The sequence below is a fragment of the Centropristis striata genome, chromosome 1, assembly GCF_030273125.1.
Source record: "Centropristis striata isolate RG_2023a ecotype Rhode Island chromosome 1, C.striata_1.0, whole genome shotgun sequence".
Taxonomy (NCBI): Eukaryota; Metazoa; Chordata; class Actinopteri; order Perciformes; family Serranidae; genus Centropristis; species Centropristis striata.
This window is the reverse complement of record NC_081517.1, coordinates 19,842,045-19,862,464: the sequence shown is the minus strand read 5'-3', so window position 1 is coordinate 19,862,464 and position 20,420 is coordinate 19,842,045. Positions and strand designations below refer to the sequence as shown.

General features: G+C 40.0%; 2 protein-coding genes across 2 annotated transcripts; both read left to right on the top strand.

The window, feature by feature from the left end:
- The first annotated feature begins 1,995 nt into the window (after positions 1 to 1,995).
- Positions 1,996 to 9,493, top strand: arpc1a (actin related protein 2/3 complex, subunit 1A). Its single transcript, XM_059334112.1, has 11 exons — positions 1,996 to 2,352; positions 3,005 to 3,144; positions 3,422 to 3,526; positions 3,726 to 3,948; positions 4,468 to 4,575; positions 4,704 to 4,807; positions 4,910 to 5,018; positions 6,224 to 6,299; positions 6,389 to 6,582; positions 8,441 to 8,531; positions 8,631 to 9,493. The coding sequence occupies exons 2-11, from the start codon at positions 3,081 to 3,083 to the stop codon at positions 8,667 to 8,669; spliced, it is 1,113 nt and encodes a 370-aa protein (XP_059190095.1). The 5' UTR covers positions 1,996 to 2,352; positions 3,005 to 3,080; the 3' UTR covers positions 8,670 to 9,493.
- Positions 9,494 to 11,789: 2,296 nt separating this feature from the next.
- Positions 11,790 to 19,440, top strand: arpc1b (actin related protein 2/3 complex, subunit 1B). Its single transcript, XM_059334100.1, has 10 exons — positions 11,790 to 11,962; positions 12,529 to 12,674; positions 13,458 to 13,562; positions 14,458 to 14,680; positions 14,780 to 14,887; positions 15,745 to 15,981; positions 16,101 to 16,176; positions 18,157 to 18,356; positions 18,673 to 18,763; positions 18,955 to 19,440. Exons 2-10 carry the CDS (start codon positions 12,611 to 12,613, stop codon positions 18,991 to 18,993), a joined length of 1,143 nt encoding a protein of 380 aa, XP_059190083.1. The 5' UTR covers positions 11,790 to 11,962; positions 12,529 to 12,610; the 3' UTR covers positions 18,994 to 19,440.
- Positions 19,441 to 20,420: the final 980 nt, after the last annotated feature.

Sequence of the window (20,420 nt, the reverse complement as noted above, 5' to 3'; positions counted from 1 at the left end):
CTTTTTTTCTTTTTTTAAATGTATTTTATAACTCCATCACAGTTAGTCAGGCGGCTTAGGACCAGATTTGAGAAGAAAGGGACACGCCGGACAAAAGCACCAAAATTTTTCCACATGCTCTCTATCACCAAAGGTTTCAACTTTGGTAGGAGCCACTTCATCAAGATTGCAGATAGGAGACGGCAGCCATATAAGCCATAAGCCTATGAGAACCAATATATCTTCCAAGCCACTTAGAAGGTCAATCTTGGTGTCAAAATATACATTTTCTGGGTCAAAGAAGCTGGGTTAAAGCTATTGAGAATATCACTGGATGACTCACTGTAAATAATTTGTTTATCAAGATCTGACATGAGATGAAAGCGTACCCTTGATTTTTTTGAGCAGTGTACATGGCAGCTAATCCACACTCTCCTGTGAACATTGATTCCAAACAGTTTCAACTTAGGATTCCCTGCTGCAGCACTTGAAGTGAGTTGCCCAGTCTGAGTGAAAATGAACATAACTATTTGATCAAATAATCATCTAGTGATATTCTCAATAGCTTTAAATGATTCCTGGACCCAGAAAATGTATATTTTGACACCAAGATTGACCTTCTAAGTGGCTTGGAAGATATAGCATTTCTCATAGACTTTATATGGCTGCCATCACCGCAATCTTGATGAAGTGGCTCCTACTAAAAATCGAAACCTATAATGATAGAGAGTATGTGGAAAAAATGTGGTGCTTTTGTCCGGCGTGTCCCCTTTATTTGGCTAAGCCGCCTGACTAATTCACACACCTCAGTACAAGGATTTTGCCAGAAAGAGTAACCTGCTACAAGTAACCCTAGTAGAATTTTTAAAAATGTATGATTTTTTTCTCTGTCTAAATGTGTTTTGTTTTTATTGTTGCAGGTCATACAATATTGAAAATTATTTTTTCTTTTTAAGGAGCAACAGAAGAATACAAGCCAAAGAGGAGGCCGTAGCCTGTGAATGGGAATATCAAGACCTAATAAAATGTTATACAAAGTTAATGTTCTTTTCTATTAGACTGTAATAAAGCTTTTGTCACTTTAACATGTCTCTAAATTATATATTTTTGGTGCTGAAAACGTGAAACAGCAGCTGTAGGGTAGGCAAAGCATTCCTCGCCAGTAACCACCGGCGGCCATTTTTAAAAATGGCCGCTTTTAAATGACCATTTTTAAAAATGGCCGCCACAGCCATCAGAATTTTTTTTGCGATGGCCCAATATCCAGATTCATTAAACATGTATTCAGCAATGAGTGTACCAAATTTGATGCTTTTATCACAAAATGAACGATTGTTCAGCTAATCCGCCCCACTACACAGGGGATGCACATTTTTGGGGGGTGCTAACCACACGTTTAGCCCCGTTGCTCATTCCATGAATGCACGATCCTTACAAGCTGTACCTCGTTGTAAAGGTGACTAATCAGGCTTTCCAACAATATACAATTCATCACCAGTTGGTATTATTAAAAGGGCAGTTTTTATTCATCATTGATTTATTCGTATAACAAATGCCTGCCACGGCCACTAGGGGGCGCTTTTGGGGTGGCCCAATATCCAGATTTGTTTGAAATATACTCACCAACACATCTACCAAATTTCATGCTTTTATCACAAAGTGAACGATTGTTGTACAATATTGAGCTAATCCGCCCCACTAGATTCCTTTTGTCTACAATGAGATATTGTTTACACAAAAAATAGGTAAGAATTGTTGTTCATTGTTATAAATTGATAGTTTTATTCTTAATTTGACACAGGGGCCACAGCAGGGGCCAAGGGCTTCTTTACAGGGGCAGTGGCCCCTGTAGGCCCCTGTGTAGAACCGCCACTGATTTTAATTATGTGGCGTTCAGGCCCCCCCGGGAACCTGGGAATTATTATCCTCATCTAACTTCAAACAAGACTCCACTTTGCTGAGAGTCCGCCTCTGCCACTGTCTGGCTGAATGTTATGGGAGGTGTGTCTACGAGGCACTAGATGGTGGTATTTTGTAACCGGTTAGGCCACTTTGTGTGTTTCTATTTGAACAAACAGAGGAGCTCTTTCGCTCTGGTCGTAGTTTGTGTGTGAGGATTTTCACTTGAATGTAACAGCTAGCGTGATGAGGCTAAGCTAGCTGTCAGCCAGCCATCCACGGGTTCTCCTGCCGAGTTAGCTGCCGGATGCTCCCGTTCCTATCCTCCTGGCCGTCTTGACATTCCCTCAACATTCCCGGACGAATTCGTGTCGACTGACCAGAGTCCGCGAATTCAGGTCCACTCCTGATCCAACCTTTCCCCGCTAGCGTCACTTAGCTCGCCGGCTACACTCGGAGAACCGGACCGACGAGGTGAGTTAGCATGCGGGCTAGCGGAGTGTCATGGTGTCGCTATCATCGGGAGTAAAGGCATCTCCTCCGAGGAAAACCCGGGGTCTGACATAGTAAAGGGAGGCCGTTTTTAGTAAACCTGTGGGTAGCAACACGTCTATATTTTTCTCAAAATGACTAATGTTGCTGCTAGGCCTATATAACGCCGGTAAACGGCAAGCTAGCAGTTTAATTAACGTGCTAGTAATGTTTTGCGATTTAGCGAGTGAAGCAACAAACCTAGTCATGGTAATATTATAGTAGCTAGCTAGGCAAGTCAACTTCAGCTCTAAAAGAGTTTAACTTATTGTGCCATGGTAAATAAAACAGATTGTAGTGAAAGTAACGTGGCTAATGTTAGTTTGGTAATATTATTTTAGCTAACACTGTCTAGTTGAAGCAGCATTTCAATGTTATGACTGATTTGACGGGTTCAGCTCATATACCAAAGCTAACACACGGAGTAACGTTGCAGTAAAGTTGAGCTTGAGCTGAGAAGTAATGAAAGGGACTTTTATAGAAGCTGTCAGCGGTTCAACTTTAAAAGCCGCCAGAGGCAAAGTTCACTTCAGCTGTTGGCTCTGGATTTGTTGTCGCTAGCGGCTAAACTAAGTTTTGCTGTTTGACCTGGCAGAGTTCTACTGAAGGACCATATATATATATATATATATATATATATATATATTAAGGACCACACCCAGACAGACAAGATGTCCCTTCATCAGTTCCTGTTGGAGCCCATCACCTGCCACGCGTGGAACCGCGACAGGACACGTAAGCCTCAAATATTTCCTCCTTTCTATGAGTGTACCTCTACTAAACAACTTGTGCACTACTTACCAGATAAGAAATAATGTTACAGGTTATGCATTTGAAAACAAATATTTTTATCTCTGCAGAAGTGCATCTCCAGCCACAAAGATATTATTGTTCCACAGTTTGTTGTTAGTACTAGTATAGTTTTACATTGACAAGTCCAGCTCATTTCCAAAACCGGTCTGGCTTGTTTGTAATCTGTATTTAAATCCTGTTATCCTGCTCTTTCCTGCAGAAATTGCCATCAGTCCAAATAACCATGAAGTCCATATCTACAAGAAGAGTGGCAACCAGTGGGTTAAGACCCATGAGCTGAAGGAGCACAATGGACACATAACAGGTATTTAAACAGACAGCATTAGACTTCTTTCTTCTTGTGACTAACCCACAAACAACTGTGTCTGCAACTGTCCCTAACACAAGTTGACACTCCTGATTCTGAATCATCCATCTATATAAAAGCTCTAGATTGTGCTGTTGTAATTCGCTTAATGCATTAGTCAGCCAGTACTTACGTCCTTTTCTCCCCTGTGCTGTAGGTATTGACTGGGCTCCCAAAAGTGACCGTATAGTGACATGCGGGGCAGATCGTAATGCCTACGTGTGGTCCCAGAAGGAGGGGGTATGGAAGCCCACACTGGTCATCCTCAGGATCAACCGAGCCGCCACCTTCGTCAAGTGGTCTCCACTGGAGAACAAGTTTGCAGTTGGGAGCGGCGCTCGACTCATCTCTGTCTGCTACTTTGAGTCTGAGAATGACTGGTGAGACTATTTTTACAATCATGACATTTTGTGGAAATGTATTTGTTGAAATTGTTTTTTCTGATTATTTTTGCTAGAGGATGTGATCAAAATGATTAATCAGCTGTTTTTGCACTTTTTAAGTGCTGTATTGCAGTGAGATTCCATTATTCTGACATTTTTTTTGTGAAAATGTAATATCATTTCTCTTTAGTTATTTATGACAACAACCCTGAGACATACAGGGCACTGAAACTGTTTGTCGTCAGCTGGTTTAAAACCAAAGTATTGTATTTCCAAATGACAGAGCTGCTTTGTTTTCATTTTTGTTTTGTTCATGTGAGTGTTAAATTGACAGCAGACAATTCAACAAAAACAGATCAGATTTCCTGAACTAAATGTGACAAATTGCTGCTGTCCCCCATTCATAAATTACATTGATGTATCAGATGAACTGGCCATTGCATTTCTATGTAAATATGTGCTGAAGTTGTTTCTCGTTCTATATTAAAAATCCCTTTGCTTTTGAAAATGTTTCAGGTGGGTGAGCAAGCACATCAAGAAGCCAGTACGCTCCACCATCCTCAGTCTCGACTGGCATCCCAACAACATCCTGCTGGCTGCTGGATCTTGTGACTTCAAATGCAGGTAAACGTCGTTAAGAGTGAAAAATGTAACGATCGAAAACCAGCCAACATCCTCACTTGCTCTTTTGCTTTTTCCTTTCCTTCTACTCTCTCCCTCCCTGCCTCCCTGCCTCCCTCTCTGGCCTGCAGGGTGTTCTCAGCCTACATTAAGGAGGTGGAAGAGAAACCAGGCCCCACACCCTGGGGCAGCAAGATGCCATTTGGGGCTGTGCTAGCAGAATTTGGAGGAGCGGGTCTGTATCCGTGTCTTTTATAGATGTGGTAGTAAAAAAAAAAAATCCTCTTTCATATGACTAGCCCTTTGAACTAAACCAACTCCTCTTTGTGTCTATTAGGTGGAGGGGGTTGGGTCCACTCTGTCTCTTTCTCATCCTCTGGTAACCGACTGGCCTGGGTCAGCCATGACAGCACTGTCACTGTGGTGGACAGCTCTAAGACTGCCAGGTACATAATGTCTACCCATAGAGGAATCTTGTGTCTTGTAACGGCTAAGGTGTAACGATACACAAAAGTCATGGTTGCTGTGAGTTTGGTACAGCAGGAGAAAAACAAATGCGTAAAGATATGTTAAAATTATCATTGCAGTTGCAGAATTCTTCTATGCGACTCAGCTCTTTTTTTGTGTTGTGTTATCACCACCTGTTGATCAGTGCAATAATGTTCAAACCTTGTTAGGACTGGGTCATCATGCGCATGCATAAGATCAACAAACAAGGAACCTCACAGAAAAAATGCACCATGGGACTATAAGTGGTCATCAGTGGTCAAAATTAATATTGTGAATTATCTGCTTTTTTAAGCTTTTTATCAACTACACAAAATATGATGGAAAGCTAGAAGAAGAATATGAAATTATACAGTCACTGAACTACAAATAAAGTTGAAGTTGACATTTTTGATGCTGAGATGATGCTGGAAATTCAGACTGTATAGTCTCTAAGGAATGACATGAGTTAGGAATGTAAAGTTTCTGCGGATAAAGGAAGTAGGAAATGTATTATCTACTGGATCAGATCGAAACAAGAAAAGGGGATAAAATGTTAAACCTCTAAACCAAACAGGCAGATGGGATGGAGAGTGTCTTTTCAAGCAACAGATGTGTGTAGATGAGGAGATGAATACATCCCAACCAGTTTAATGATCTCCGAAAAATGACTAACCCCCTTTCATGAAATTAGAATATTCTCCCACGCATTAATCATGTTCAGAAAGCGATCCATCACATTAAAAAAATGAATTTGGTGTTATTTCTTCCACTACATGACAATACACTCTGGTACATTCTGTATATTACTGGCCACTGCAGCCACGCTTAGCCACGCTTTGTAATCTGATCATCTGCTCACAGTGCAAGTAAGGTGAGAAAGGTAAACAACCACTTACATAATGACATGCTGTCAGTAAATTGCAGGTGACATGAATTGAGGAGGCGGTGAGACTGTACAAAATTTTCAACACCTTCCTCTTGGAAACCTGCACACACTGCAGCGATCAAAGCCCGGTGTTTTGTTTTTGATCACAAATCAGTCATTTCTGTGAAAACACCAATTATTAAATTCTTTGTCGTATGCTGCCTGTTTAATCTTTATTTTGTCAAGTACAATGAAACCAGCTGATTCTCAGTCTTGATGATGAATTTGTGTGTTTAGTCCTGCTCAGCTGAAGACGGAGTTCCTTCCTCTCCTCAGTGTCATTTTTGTTTCAGAGAACAGTCTAGTAGCTGCGGTAAGAATGAAATATACATATATTTCCATTCAAATGTATACAGAAAGTAAGCAGTGTCATTTCTAAATTATTATTTTCTGCATCATCAGGGCCACGACTGTTGCCCAATGCTGTTCCGTTGCGATGATGGTGGAACACTGACATTTGTCTCAAAGCTCGACCTCCCAAAGCAGAGCATCCAGAGGAACATCTCTGCCATGGAGCGCTTCAGGAACATGGACAAGAGAGCCACCACCGAGGACCGCAACACTGCCCTGGACACACTGCACCAGAACAGCATCACGTAAGTCGCACTGACTGGGAACAGTGAAGGGCAGGACGCAGAGTTTATCTCCTTTAGGTTTAGGGACTAAAAGGTGTAGAAGAGGTTACAATTTAGCTGATTTTGTGCGCACATACCCCTTTTTCCACAAGGCAATTCTAGGGCCAGTTAGGAGTCGGTGCCTAATGTTGAACCTGTTTCTCGCTTCTACACTGCCAAAGAACCAGCTCTGGGCCAGGAAAACTGGTTCCAGAGCAACACCAACTCTATGATGGTCTTGAAACCATCAGGGGTTGGGGGCGGGATCATCATGACCAACAAGACCAAACGTGTATCATTTACTTTATTTCATTTGTTCAAGTGCAATGCGATTTGATACAGGCTCGCGTTAGCTTACAACACAGTTTAAAACATTAACACCTTACGTTAATAAGAACGTAATCCCCGTCAATATCGTTCAAGACAAGCAGAGAAAATGTTTTGTACCAGTCATATTTGGATGCCAATGTAGGCTCGCAAAGCCATGAGCAACATTTGTAAAGAGAGGATGTTGTCTGCCGTTGTTGATATTATACTTGCTGGAGTGGAGGCATATACAGACTTTCAAGCTTGGGGAAAAGCAAACAGGTTTTGAGACAGTTTGCAAGTTGAACCAACTTCAGCTAAAGAACCAGGTTTGTGTTGGTCGATAAGGGGTAATATAGCCGGTGTAAACAGAAAGGATTTTGAATGTTTACAGTTTTTGGTAATAAAGAAGATATAAGTCAACCTTGAGGTCACTTTGAACGCTGCACTAAGAGGTGTTTGTAGTATTTTGTTCTCAGTGAGCGTCTCTCTGTATAACATGATGCACCACAGTGTTTGAAAATGACCATAAGGTTGAATCAACTAGACAGTTTGAGCAAAAACCAAACAGGTTAACATTCTTGATGGTAGGATATTTTGCAGGACTGCTTCATTTTAGCTTACTTAGAATAGATGCTGCATTATGTAACGAAAGTATTGGCTGGAACATTGGCTGTATTTGAAGCTCTGTGGAGCAGGCTGTGCAGTGAACACATGGGTTGAAAATGCAGTATACCAGAGTACTTTATTTAACTACAGACGATATACTTTGTACAAAAGACTAGCCTGTTTTTCTCAGCAGTTCTCTTTGGCTGTCAAAAACGTGAATAACTGGTTCAAGATAAGGCAGTTGCAGTTCTCAGTATGTTAAAATTTACATAATAGTAAATTTAATATAGTACACTGTTTGATAGTGGTTCTACATTCACCCTTGTGCTATATAAACTGATGACTGTTTGAGCTGGGAGTTTCCAAGCATGTCATGAATCAAAAATTATGTTCATGGTGGAATTTTTCTTCAGTTTTTTGTTTATTTTAAGGACTGTGTGATGTAGATTTAGTTTTTATTCTCAGGAATAGATTTGAGAAGCTCAATTTCACTTTTGTATCTGCACAGTAAATATGTTGCATAACTGAACTAACCATAAAAACTGAAAGCAGGGGGCTCTGTTCAAAGGTAATAAGAATCAGCTACAAGCACATATAAAGCATAATTATTAACATTAACCTTTGTCTCAGTGTTTAAACACCTCAACAAAAACAGTGTAAAACAACACAATTTGTTTTTACGTTAGTTGGGCCAAGTGACAGTTCATCTACTGCAAAACTACTGTACTGTACATTGACTATGGATATGCAAAAACTCAACCACAAAAACTCAAACTGTCCCTTTTTAAAAGGATCAGAATTTTGCCCATATGTCACACTCTACTCATGGCAATATACTGAAATCCATCATTATAATTTTGAATATCATACCTTCTTCCACTCCTTTTTAAAACTGTATTCATATGTCTACTTGTCTGATCCTCAGCCAAGTGTCTATCTATGAAGGAGACAAAAGGGATTGTCGCAAGTTCTGCACCACAGGCATCGATGGAGCAATGACCATTTGGGACTTCAAGGTACAAACACACACACAGAAAGAAATCCTCTTCGGAGATTAATTTCCTCAGATCTCACGGCTCTAACTCTCCTGGGTGTTTCTGTGTTTACCTCCTCAGAGTCTAGAAGCTTCTATCCAGGGTCTCCGCATCATGTGAAGAAATCTTGTAAATGAATGCAGAAACGCAGCAGGCCTCACCCCCCCAACTTCCCCCCTCTCCCCTTTCCACCTGACCCCTCCTCTCCTGCGACGCAGCCAGTAACACACATAACTGACCACCTAACCGAGTGTCTGCTGAAGCACTGATCAGACCCTAACACACTCTTGTGGGTGTGTGCAAACACTCTCACACACTAAAGTACATATACATGCATACACTACAGATACACTACACACACACACTACAGATACACTACACACACACACTGAGCTGACGTGTGACATCACTGTTGATTTTTTTTGTTTTGTTTGTTTTTAAATGAAGGTTAACCAGGTGTCAAAGTGGGAAGGTCCTCTGACACGTATTAAAACGTGACGTGAAATGTGTGTTTTTATGTTCTCTAACCTCCTGTACCAAAAGTTGAACACTAAAAGGTGCGTTTTATCCAAAACTCAGACCGTACTTCACCTCAGATCAACCTTAACATGATCTCTCAATACCAATGTTTAGTAGAACGGAGGACGTGATGCTTTACTTCCTGCTGGACGGTAAATATTCTCCAGCAGGTGAAGTCATTGTTTAGATTAGGACCCGGGTTATTGATATTCTGAGGTCATGTTGCTGGTTGGCTGTAGAGATCTGTACAGGATCTGATGGTGGAGAGAGAAAGCAGCTGTCTAGACTCTGTGCGGAATCACGGCTGGCCAGCACTAGGCTCTGTAGCTACTACACTAAAACCACACAAGATGGAGGATTTCTATGTAACTGATCATGAGGTAGACATGAAATAAAGATGAAGTACATTTACAGTACACAACTCACTCGACTGTTCTCTTCCTTTTGTCTCTGTCTCTCTCACACTAAATGCCTTGAGTGGATCTGCAGTGCTAGTTTATGTTTGTGTTAAATCTGCATTCCAGATTTCATCTTGAGAACCATTTCTAAGTGAGATGATGGAGTAAAAATATTATATTGGTTAAATCTTTGATTCAGAGTCTAGAAACTTTGTGCACCGGTCTGTGCAGTAAGACAATACTTTATTTCTTCATTGACCATATTGTGTGTTTATTACAGAGTGGCTGAAATGACTCAAGGAGGTCAGTTCAGAAGTAACCGTTCAAACTGTCATTACTCTTCTAAGCATGCTGACATGTTGATGTTACGCAGGTATGTTTCCATCTTAGCGTAGCGTGTTAGCATGATAACATTTGCTTACTAGCAGTAAATTGTTAGTTTATTTAGCAGGTATTTGATCATAAACCAGATAATTGGACAATTATAACCTCATGGTGATGATACAATAATGTGTGTGTCTTAAATGTGAACATAATGTCATGGCAATCCACCTAATGGTATTTGAGATATTTCAGTTTGCACCAAAGGGATGGACAGACTGTTAGCATGGCAACAAGAGGCAGGAACAGAGCAGACTATACAGTGTTAATGGAGACATTGTCCTCATTTTCATGTTCATACTTGTATTTTGGGTTTTTACTTAAACATGTTTACACAGTTTAATGTTTAAAAAACTGGGTGAATGTACCTGTATTTACCTTCTATCTCTGAAATGTTTTAGCATTTGTCTCTTTAAACCTCCCTCCTGAAAAGGCCCACTCTGCTCTGATTGGTCAGTGTTTCTTCCATCTACATTCTCCAAGTAGGCCCATCTGTTGGTGCAAAGTACGACAGGGTACTCCTACTAAGCAACAGGAGTAAAAATAAACTGAATGGTTGTAGTTAGGTTAGGTTATGGCACCAAAACTACAGGTGCATCTCAATACATTAGAATATGATGGAAAAGTCAATTTCCAGTAGTTCAAGTCAAATTGCCCCAACCAAGTATTGAGTCATACAGATGGACATACTTTTCAGAGGCCAGCATTTACATTTTAAACACACTTTAACTTTACTTTTACTTTTAATTTAGGATTAGTCTTTTTTAATAATAAAATTGACAGTGGTTTTTAGGTGTTCATTAAATGTAAGCCATAATCATAACTAGAAGAAATTAAAAAATTAAGACATGAAATGTTTCATTTTGTGTATTGGATCTTTATAATGTGGTATTTCCACTTTTTTGAATTGAATTACTGACATAAATAAACTTTTCTGATACTCTAATTTACTGAGATGCACCTGTATTTAGTTAGGTTTAATCTCTACACGGTCATTGCAGCTGGGGAATGATTGTACTGTACTGTAGCGCCACTTTCTACCTATATAGTTGTGACATCACAGTTACATTTATATAGGCAAGACACATTTATTTATATAGCAACAATAGGGAAATTCAAACTCTGCCTGCTTAAACAAACAAGTCTTTGTAGTGTTTTTTTGTATTACACAGTAATACAAATGGACAGGGTCACGCTCCAGGGATGCCCAAGAGAAAGGTGACAAAATGCAAATAAAATGTGTTGAAATGAGTTTTCTCAGGTCACATTGTGGATCCTAGCGTATATAGAGAAACACCCACTCTTTGTCTCTTCCTTGTCCACAATGACAAACAGTAGAATTAAGTTTCACGTGAAGACACTACACTAGCTCAGAGAAAACTAACTTATGCATGCCTGATTTTGAATTTAAAAAGAGAGAAAAAAAATGCAGGAATCTCTTGGAAAACTTGATGTTGGGATATCTGGGCTGTGTAAAATATAACTCAAAATCCATGAGAAACAAACTAGAGCAAATGTATTCTTTAGTCAACTTCTTTTCCCGTGACGCCACCCTTTCTTTCCTCCTCCCTTTTGCAGATTACTTTTCTCCCCTCCCCTTCTTCTTGTTCCTCTTTCTTTATGCAGAAGTGGCCAAACGTCCCTCCCCCTTCTTTTCCGTGTCTTTCATGCTGCTTTTGCTTCCACCTCAGTTTCTACTTCCTCCTTTTTGTAGCATTGTGTTCATGCCCCTCCCTCTCTGCAGCAAACAATCCTCTTTTCCCTTCTTTTTCAGTCAAAAAATGAAGCATTTGTTGCCATTCTCTCACATTTTTGAGCCGTCACACCCATGATCTTTTCTGCCTCGAGCATAAGCCTGTATAAACTTCCTGTATGTCTCGGCTGCTGAGCCTCACTGTACCCTCCTCCACTTCCCTCTCTGACCTCTCCTCCCTCTCCTCAGCTCGGCTCTTCTCTTCCTGAGCTCACTCTGTCGTTGGCGTTCGCGTTGACTGGCCAGAGTCCGCGAGCTGAACACCCTTATCTTTCATTTGATCTGCCACCTTCCTATTCTTTCTCTCTCTCTCCATCCATCTCTGCAGCTATCCATCCATTCATCTCTGCCCGGCCCTCAGGGTAAGTAGCCTAGAAAATATTTAACAGTTGACTGAGTCTGTGTAGACATGTCAGTAACGAGTACACACACACACACACACACACACACACACACACACACACACACACATACACACACACACACTCTGTAAGTGTTATGCATTTTCAGGAGAAAGCTAAAAGTGTGCAACAGGCACTCCAGCCCACACTCAGGTCACAGAAAGTAGGATGTTATTATGGTGGATTTGTTTTATAACTGTAAAATAACGGCCTGTGATGGAGATTTTTATTTCCTGGGTGTGTGCTCTGGCTGTAAAGTTTTTCTGGGGGATGTGTGTTACCGTTGACTTGCATCATTCCTCTCATGCCTCTGAAAGTCTGGAATTCATTAACACAACCTGAGTGAGATAAGTTCAGTGTGTTTTTCAGTGTGCACAGAGGGTTAAAATCAGCTGATGATGTGTTGTTTTATTACCTCTCTTTTATCTCAAACAGTCTTTACCAACTCCTGAGAAAAGTATCTTTATAAACTGAATTATATGTAATGACTTTGTTCTTTCCGCTTATTTTAACTTCTGTTTTTCTAGACCTGACTGGTCTTATCTCCCAGCTCACCCACCACTGGTCCCTCGCACCTCTTCCTGGTCTGTTTCTTACATCTGATTGGCCATGGCATACCATAGTTTCCTGCTGGAACCAATTAGCTGCCACGCCTGGAACAAAGATCGTACCCGTAAGTCCGTCCGCCTTCTCCGATTGGTCACTCGAGGCTTGTATTTCAGTCGTCTCCTCTCTGAGCTGCACACAGTTTTAATCACAGACATCATGGAACATCTTGCTTCAGCCGGAGTCTGCGCCAAAGAACAAATAGTGTAATAGTCGGAGCTTTGTGATTGGCTCCCAGGTGGGAGAAGGTATTTCCTGTTTCCTGTAACAGTGAGGGTGGTGTCTGGGGGCCTTTTCTGAGAAGCTCTTGTGCTCCGTTAGCTGCAGGAAACTAATGCCATATTTGGCTGTTTTGATCAGAGCTTTTGGTTTCTGGGCAAAGCGGATGTTACAGGCGGCTGTGGTCGAGTCATAGAGTCACACAGTTGTAGTTTCACTCAACTTGTAAGCAGTAAGTTTGCTCAGCTTGCAGGCTAAACAGTCACAAAAATGCACACTAAAGCACCCACAGACAAACCCTGCTTCTGACTCATCTGCTGACTAAAACATGTGCAGGGTTCGCTACAACATTACAGAAAGGAAGGCTGCAGTTCTGGCACATTGTCTATTTAAAGATACCATGTGTGTGTGTTCAGCCTGCAGGCAGATACATATTGTATTTCTCTAGTTTTCTCTGTTCTCATGCACACAGTCAGCTGCTCTGTGTTTCGCTCTACTGATCAACCCCATAAACTTCTTCTTTTAATCGCTCTAGACTTTGTCCCCACACCGGTTAATTTCCTGTTTATAGGTTCCACTGATTTACATCGCTTAATCTGTTGATGTTTATTGGTGTGTTTCTGTGCTTCAGAGATCGCCCTGTGCCCCAACAACCACGAGGTCCACATCTACAAGAAGGATGGGACCAAGTGGACCAAGCTGCATGAGCTGAAGGAGCACAATGGACAAGTGACAGGTGAGAGAGACTCACTGACTTGTTTTCTACAGGGCTGCACGGTGCTGTAGTGGTTAGCACTCTTGCCTCACAGCAAGAGGGTCGCCGGTTTGCAGCTCTTCTGTGTGGAGTTTGCATTTTCTCCCCGTGTCAGCGTGGGTTCTCACCAGTTACTCTGGTTTCCTCCCAAAAACATGCACTTAGGTTTAATTGGAGACTCTAAATTGTCCGTAGGAGTGAATGAGAGTGTGATTGTCTGTCCATGTGTCAGCCCTGAGATAGTCTGCCAACCTGTCCAGGGTTTACCCGCCTCTCTCCCAGCTCCCCTCGACCCAAATGCGTATCAGCGGTTAAGGATATTGAAAGATAAGAGTTCAAACTTGTGCCCCCCCAAAAAAAAAATGTTGGGGGGCTGTGTGATATCTTAATGAACCTTGTCAAGTAGCCAATAGTTTGATAAATCATCTCACTATTTCATTTTCAGTCAATGGTAATGCATTTCCCTGCTGCACATATAGCTAAATCTATATATTTTCATTCTTTTAAAACCACAGTTTATCTCTAGAGCACAATTTATTTGATTCAGGATGGTTGCACTTCTAGTTTTCTAAATTCTAAAGAATAGAATAGAATAGAATGCCTTTACTGGAAATTCTAAATTAAAAAGACAGTTTGCAGAATCAAACCATTAAATTATAGCCATTTGGATTAAATGTTTAGGAAGACGTCAAGCTTTTGAATGTACACATTGAAAATCTCTTTGAACAAAAACATCTACCTAATGAATGTAAAGAGTCTTTTTCTTTGGTGGTAAGAGAGTAAATAGGCATCTCCCGTATTCCCACAAGTTTGAACTTTTCCTTTAAATAAATATAATGCACAGAGATGAGACAGTGAGAATTTGTTTCTCCTGCAGGTATCGACTGGGCTCCGGACAGTAACCGTATAGTAACTTGTGGAGCGGACCGTAACGCCTACGTGTGGACCCTAAAAGAGGGCTCGTGGAAGCCCACCCTGGTCATCCTCAGGATCAACCGTGCTGCTCGCTGTGTGAAGTGGTCGCCACGAGAGAACAAGTTTGCTGTCGGCAGTGGCTCTCGCCTCATCTCCATCTGCTACTTTGAGCAGGAAAACGACTGGTGAGGGTTTACATAAGATAGTTTCCTGCTTGTGATTTACAGGCAAGAATGCATTAGATTATTATGAAGCATACATCTCTATCATGCTCTTACCTACAGGTGGGTGTGTAAGCACATCAAGAAACCGATCCGCTCCACCATCCTCAGCCTTGACTGGCATCCCAACAACGTCCTGCTGGCTGCTGGATCCTGTGACTTTAAATGCAGGTATGAGCGGATCAAAAGAGGCACACAGATCTGTTACTACACTTGTGAGGACATTTTAATGACTATATTTAACAACTACTACTTCTGTCTGCTCTACACATGTGGTATCTGTTTCTTCCTCATTCTTTCCCTGATAATTTTTTTTGTTGTGATTTTCCTTATTATGATCAAGGAAGTCTAATCGGATTTTGAAGCAAATTTTTGAAATGTTGTACACAAATGTTTGTAGAAATTACATTAAAACACTGTCAAATTACATGAAAAATAGGGTGTAAAATAAAAAATTGCATATCACAGTAGTAGACACTTTTAATTACCATAAATCAAAAAATAGTTTAAAAACTTTTGAAAAACTGTAGAAGACACATATTTTTACTGTAAAAATATAATTTTTTCATGTAATATTAATGGAGAAATACCATATTGTCACAAGGACACAATTACCCTAAAAAATAAAGGGACTTTTCAGTCTAAATTACAGTTTTTGCTGATATTTAAATTTAAATAAAAAAACCCACTCACTGTATTATTACGGTGAAGTTCTGGCAACCACAGATTTACTGTAAATTAACCAGATTTTTTTTTTACAGTGTATTAAAGAAAATGCGAATTATGACCTTATGACTATGACCCTAGGCACTTTGACCACCTGCTTTTATTTTGGCTTGAGGGTGTTTCATCATCTAAATATTGACTTTAAAGCATTGATTGAGAGAATTGCGATGCATCTTATAATAGAGAATTTGTAACAGCTTGAATCAACAAAAAATCAATTTTGTCTGACCCTCCCACTATTGATCAGCCATTGTTTTCATCCTCTTCACCTCCATCCATCTCCCTCGTCTCTTCACCCACAGGGTGTTTTCCGCCTACATTAAGGAGGTGGAGGAGAAGCCCGGGCCTACTCCCTGGGGCAGCAAAATGCCGTTCGGGGAGATGCTGTTTGAATCCGGTGGCTCTGGAGCAGCCGATCAGACCTCGGCTGGAGGAGGAGGTTGGGTGCACAGCGTGTGCTTCTCACACTCCGGCAACCGCCTGGCCTGGACCTCCCACGACTCCACTGTGTCTGTCGCAGAGGGAGGCAAGACCGGCACGTAAGAGAGGGCAGGGCGGCATTCCTGTGTGTGTGTGTGTGTGTGTGTGTGTGTGTGTGTGTGTGTGTGTGTGTGTGTGTGTGTGTGTGCGCACTCTGACCTTTGTTATGACTCCACAGGGTGAACAGTCTGAGCTCTGAGACACTCCCTCTGCTGTGTGTCACCTTCATCACTGAGAACAGCTTAGTAGCAGCTGTGAGTATTCAATACCTGTCCAGCATTCACTTGTTAATTATTGGCTTAATTTTATTTTAGCCACATTAACTTATTCTGTGTGTGCCTGACTGACATTGAGAAGCTGTAAAATAAATTAGATTATCATGGAAAAGTCCATTTCCAGTAGTTCAAGTCAAATAGCCCCAACCAAGTGTTAAGTCATATAGATGGATATACTTTTCAGAGGCCAACATTTCCATATTAAACATACTTTTTGAATTTTGTCTTTTGTAATATAAAAAAAAATTGAGACACTGAATTTTAGGTCTTTATTAAATGTAAGCCATAATCATTATAATTAGAAGAAATTAAATAAATTAAGACATGAAATGTTTCATTCTGTGTGTAATGGATCTATATAATGTGTTATTTCCACTTTTTGAATTGAATTACTGACAGAAATAAACTTAACTGTGACATTCTAATTTATTGAGATGCATCTGTATTTAATAATCCATTCAACAAGAGAACTAAATGTGAAAAATAACCGCAATAACAACTGTAACTGACTTTTGGAAAAATCAACACATTTCAGCACTGAGCCTTCATCTAATATCTAATTTTTTACTCATTCAGTAAAAAAAAGTAAAAAAAAAAATGGGTAATGTAAGGGTGGGTAATTTGTACACTGAGGTACAAAAAAAGCTAAACACTTGTAATGTGGACAAAAAGCCAAGCAACTACAGAAGTCTAATTCAGAAAGCTGTAATTTAAAATGAGACCGTGTCACTTTTGCTGAACAGTGCAGTCTGTGTGGCAATTACTGGATAATGGCAAATTGAATTGCCCTTCATTTTCCCAAGATTGTCTTGAGTCAGTTGCTTTCAAGTCATTAATGGGGCGTCCTGGTGTCCTCAGGGTTTAAAGGCCCTGAACACCCCCATGTGTGTTTTTAGTCATGTTGGCTGATTAGACGTCTGCTCAGGTGCAACAAAGCTAAGAGAGGAGAGATGGAGAGGTCAGGTTACTTCTGTTTGTACCCGTACGTAGATTTGGTTGGAGGTTTAGGTCTAATCATTCAAAATAAGCTTAAAATCTGTGTGGATGTACAATAGATTTGCAGATTTCCTTTAAGATACTGTCCGTGTAATCACCAAGTGGACATAAGGACTCAGATAAAAAACGTTTTTTTTTAACAGATGCAATTTTAGGCAATGTAGCATTGCAGGCAATGGTAGTTGGTAGTGTTATTTTTCAATTTATTTTACTTTTATATATAGGGATATATGTTTTTTTTGTTTCCTTGTTTAGTTTTCTTTTCTTTTTTTTTTTAAGAAAATGGGGTGTTTCCACAGAATGAGGTATATTGTATTGTTTGAGACAATTTTGTGGTGTTCCCATGACCCTGCAAATAAAGAGATTTAAAAAAAATAAATAAATAATAATAATAATAAATGCAAAGGGTATAGACTACTACAGAGCTGAAAATATGAAAATACTTTGTAAACTCGTTGTTTTAGAATCAGTGGGCTAGGGTCAATCTTTTTTAAATTGTTTTATTTTTAAAAAATGTAGCTTGCGTTCCCTTTTTTTGCAAAATGGGCAATTGGTTCCCTTAATTTATATTGCATTGTAGGTTTTCTATTTGTGCAAATAACAGTTTTTAAAATATATTTTTTATTTGTTAGTTAAGCTTAACGTTTCTTGGTAATGTTTGATTTGTAAATGGAAGAATGTGTCTTTTTGCACACTGTTCCAAAATCTCGCTTTAAAGCCACTACGTGTATAATTTTAACAATTGACTGAGTAGATAATGTTAAGCTTTGACACCACCCAGAGGTAATATTAATAAAAAGCCATTGTTACAGAAAAATATGCCACCAAAATAAAGATTCTCCATTTAATGGCGTGAAGTTTTCTAGCTCTATCATTATATCTCAAGTTTCATATTACCATGCTGATGTACTGTCCACATAGAGCCGCTCACAGCTTCATTCTTTTGTGTTTCTGATCCTCCAGGGACACGACTGTTACCCGGTGCTGTTTGTGTACGACGGTGCCAAAGCCAGCTTGACATTTGGTGGTAAGCTGGATGTTCCTAAGCAGGCGGCCCAGAAGGGCATCAGTGCCAGGGAACGTTTCCAGAACCTGGACCGCCGGGCCTCGGAGACCCAGAGCACCGAGAAGGACCTGAACACCCTGCACAAGAACAGCATCAGGTGAGCAGGGGACATAAAAGACTAACTGTATATTATAAGTAAAGAGTAATCTGATAAGTGCATATCCAAAAAGAAACATTTATTTCACTTCATGGTACAAAATAGTGTGTTTTTTCCTCTTATTAATGGCTATAAGAATGAAAAAAGACTTAATCTGGGAACTCACTTACTGTTAATTTCACCTGTGCAAAGAACAAGTCTTATTAGTCTTTAAATCTAGAAATATTTATTTCAAAAATGTATGGCTGCTTATTTTCACAAAAATACACAACATAATTTGTGAATTATTTCATCATCATCATTCTTTGTTCAACAGCCAAATCTCAGTGCTGGATGGAGGACGAAACCAGTGCACCAAGTTCTGCACCACCGGCATGGATGGAGGGATGGGCATCTGGGATGTCAAGGTAACACATGCACACACACACACACGCACACGCACACACACGCACACGCACACACGCACACGCACACACACACACACACACACACACACACACACACACAAACATTGCACAGATTACACAAGAATGCATTTGCATATGTCATCAAATGTTTATATGTCTGATATATTGATCTTGAATATTTCTTTTTTCAGACTCTGGAGTCTTCAATGAAGAACTTAAAGATTGTCTAAAGTAAAGTTTTTACTATCAGTTTCTGGAGATATGAAGAAAAACTTCTGCCTTATTATGCAAAGCTTCATGGCCTTATTTTAATCAGGTATTTTTTTTATATACAAGTTAAAACGATCAGACTCAGGTCACTGTTTGTAATCCCTCTGAAGCTCTTAGCTGAGCTCGTTAAACTCAACACTGTATACAGAGGGACTGGCTGCAGGTCTGCAAACGGTACTCCGTGAGTTAGTTTAGTATAATCAGAGAGCTTAAAGCTGGAATTTTATATTAATCTTGGTAAAAGGCTTCAGTATGTGTTAAAGCTTATGCTGGTCATAATATGCATTTAATAAATGATGCTGTTACAGTGCTCAACAATGTCTGGGTTATTACAGTTAATTTACTATAGTTCTCTACCTGCACTTTACTTGAGTATTTTCATTTTATGTAACTTTATACTTCTACTCCACTACATTTTGAGGCAAATATTATACTTTTCAGTCCACATCATTTAGCTGAAAGGTTTAGTTACTTTTCAGGTAGAAATTTAACATAAAAAACATATATTCATCCATTTTCATCCACTTATCTGTGGCCGGGTGGCGGGGGCAGTAGTTTAACCAAGGCATTCAGAATCAGAATCAGAATCAGAATCAGAATATCTTAATTTTCATTGTCGCATTTGCAGCGAAATGAAGTGCATTCTTGTGCAATATTAAAAATAAATGCAATATGAATAAATAATACAACCTGGTCTCACAGAAATCCGTGAAATAGCCACGGATTTCGATTAACTCAAAATCCGTGGAATAGCCATGGAATCGCTCAAATTTCCGTGAAACTGACACGGATTTCGCTACAATGCAAGTTAATGACAGTCATATCCCGTGGCTATTGGTTTGTTCCAAGTCACGTGACTTTCAAGGTCCCAGCGGTCAGAACAAAAAACATGGCGGACAGTTCTCTCATTTTTAGCGAAAAATCTATATTTTGACTTAGTTTCTGCATAAAGATGGATTTTGTATTATTTTCTAAATATTCACTCAGTGAATGTACATAATCACTTTGTATGTTGTAATAGCCACGGGATATGACTGTCATTAACTTGCATTGTAGCGAAATCCATGTCAGTTTCATGGAAATTTGAGCGATTCCGTGGCTATTTCACGGATTTCTGTGAGACCATGTTGAAATAATAAGAATTTTAAAAAAGAGGAAAATAAAACAACAACAAACAGACATAAAAAAGAACACATTCAAACATCTGCATTTACACTAGTCCGTCATGGCATGTGTCATGAGTCCTGAACCGTCTGGCTGATGGCAGCAGTTCAAACGTAATGTGTCCCGGGTGTGTTGTGTCTTGTGCTATATTTTGTGCTCTCTTGAGACCAGACGTCCCTCTTTGCCTTCCAGCTCAGCTCCTTAGTAGTTGAAATCAGCCCAA

Excerpts from the sequence above, each read along its gene's own strand:
- arpc1a (XM_059334112.1), top strand. The coding sequence starts at position 3,081 with ATGTCCCTTCATCAGTTCCTGTTGGAGCCCATCACCTGCCACGCGTGG. Across the intron at positions 6,583-8,440 it reads CTGCACCAGAACAGCATCAC|CCAAGTGTCTATCTATGAAG; the intron begins GTAAGTCGCACT and ends TCTGATCCTCAG. Across the intron at positions 8,532-8,630 it reads TGACCATTTGGGACTTCAAG|AGTCTAGAAGCTTCTATCCA; the intron begins GTACAAACACAC and ends TTACCTCCTCAG.
- arpc1b (XM_059334100.1), top strand. The coding sequence starts at position 12,611 with ATGGCATACCATAGTTTCCTGCTGGAACCAATTAGCTGCCACGCCTGG. Across the intron at positions 15,982-16,100 it reads GAGGGAGGCAAGACCGGCAC|GGTGAACAGTCTGAGCTCTG; the intron begins GTAAGAGAGGGC and ends ATGACTCCACAG. Across the intron at positions 18,764-18,954 it reads TGGGCATCTGGGATGTCAAG|ACTCTGGAGTCTTCAATGAA; the intron begins GTAACACATGCA and ends TTCTTTTTTCAG.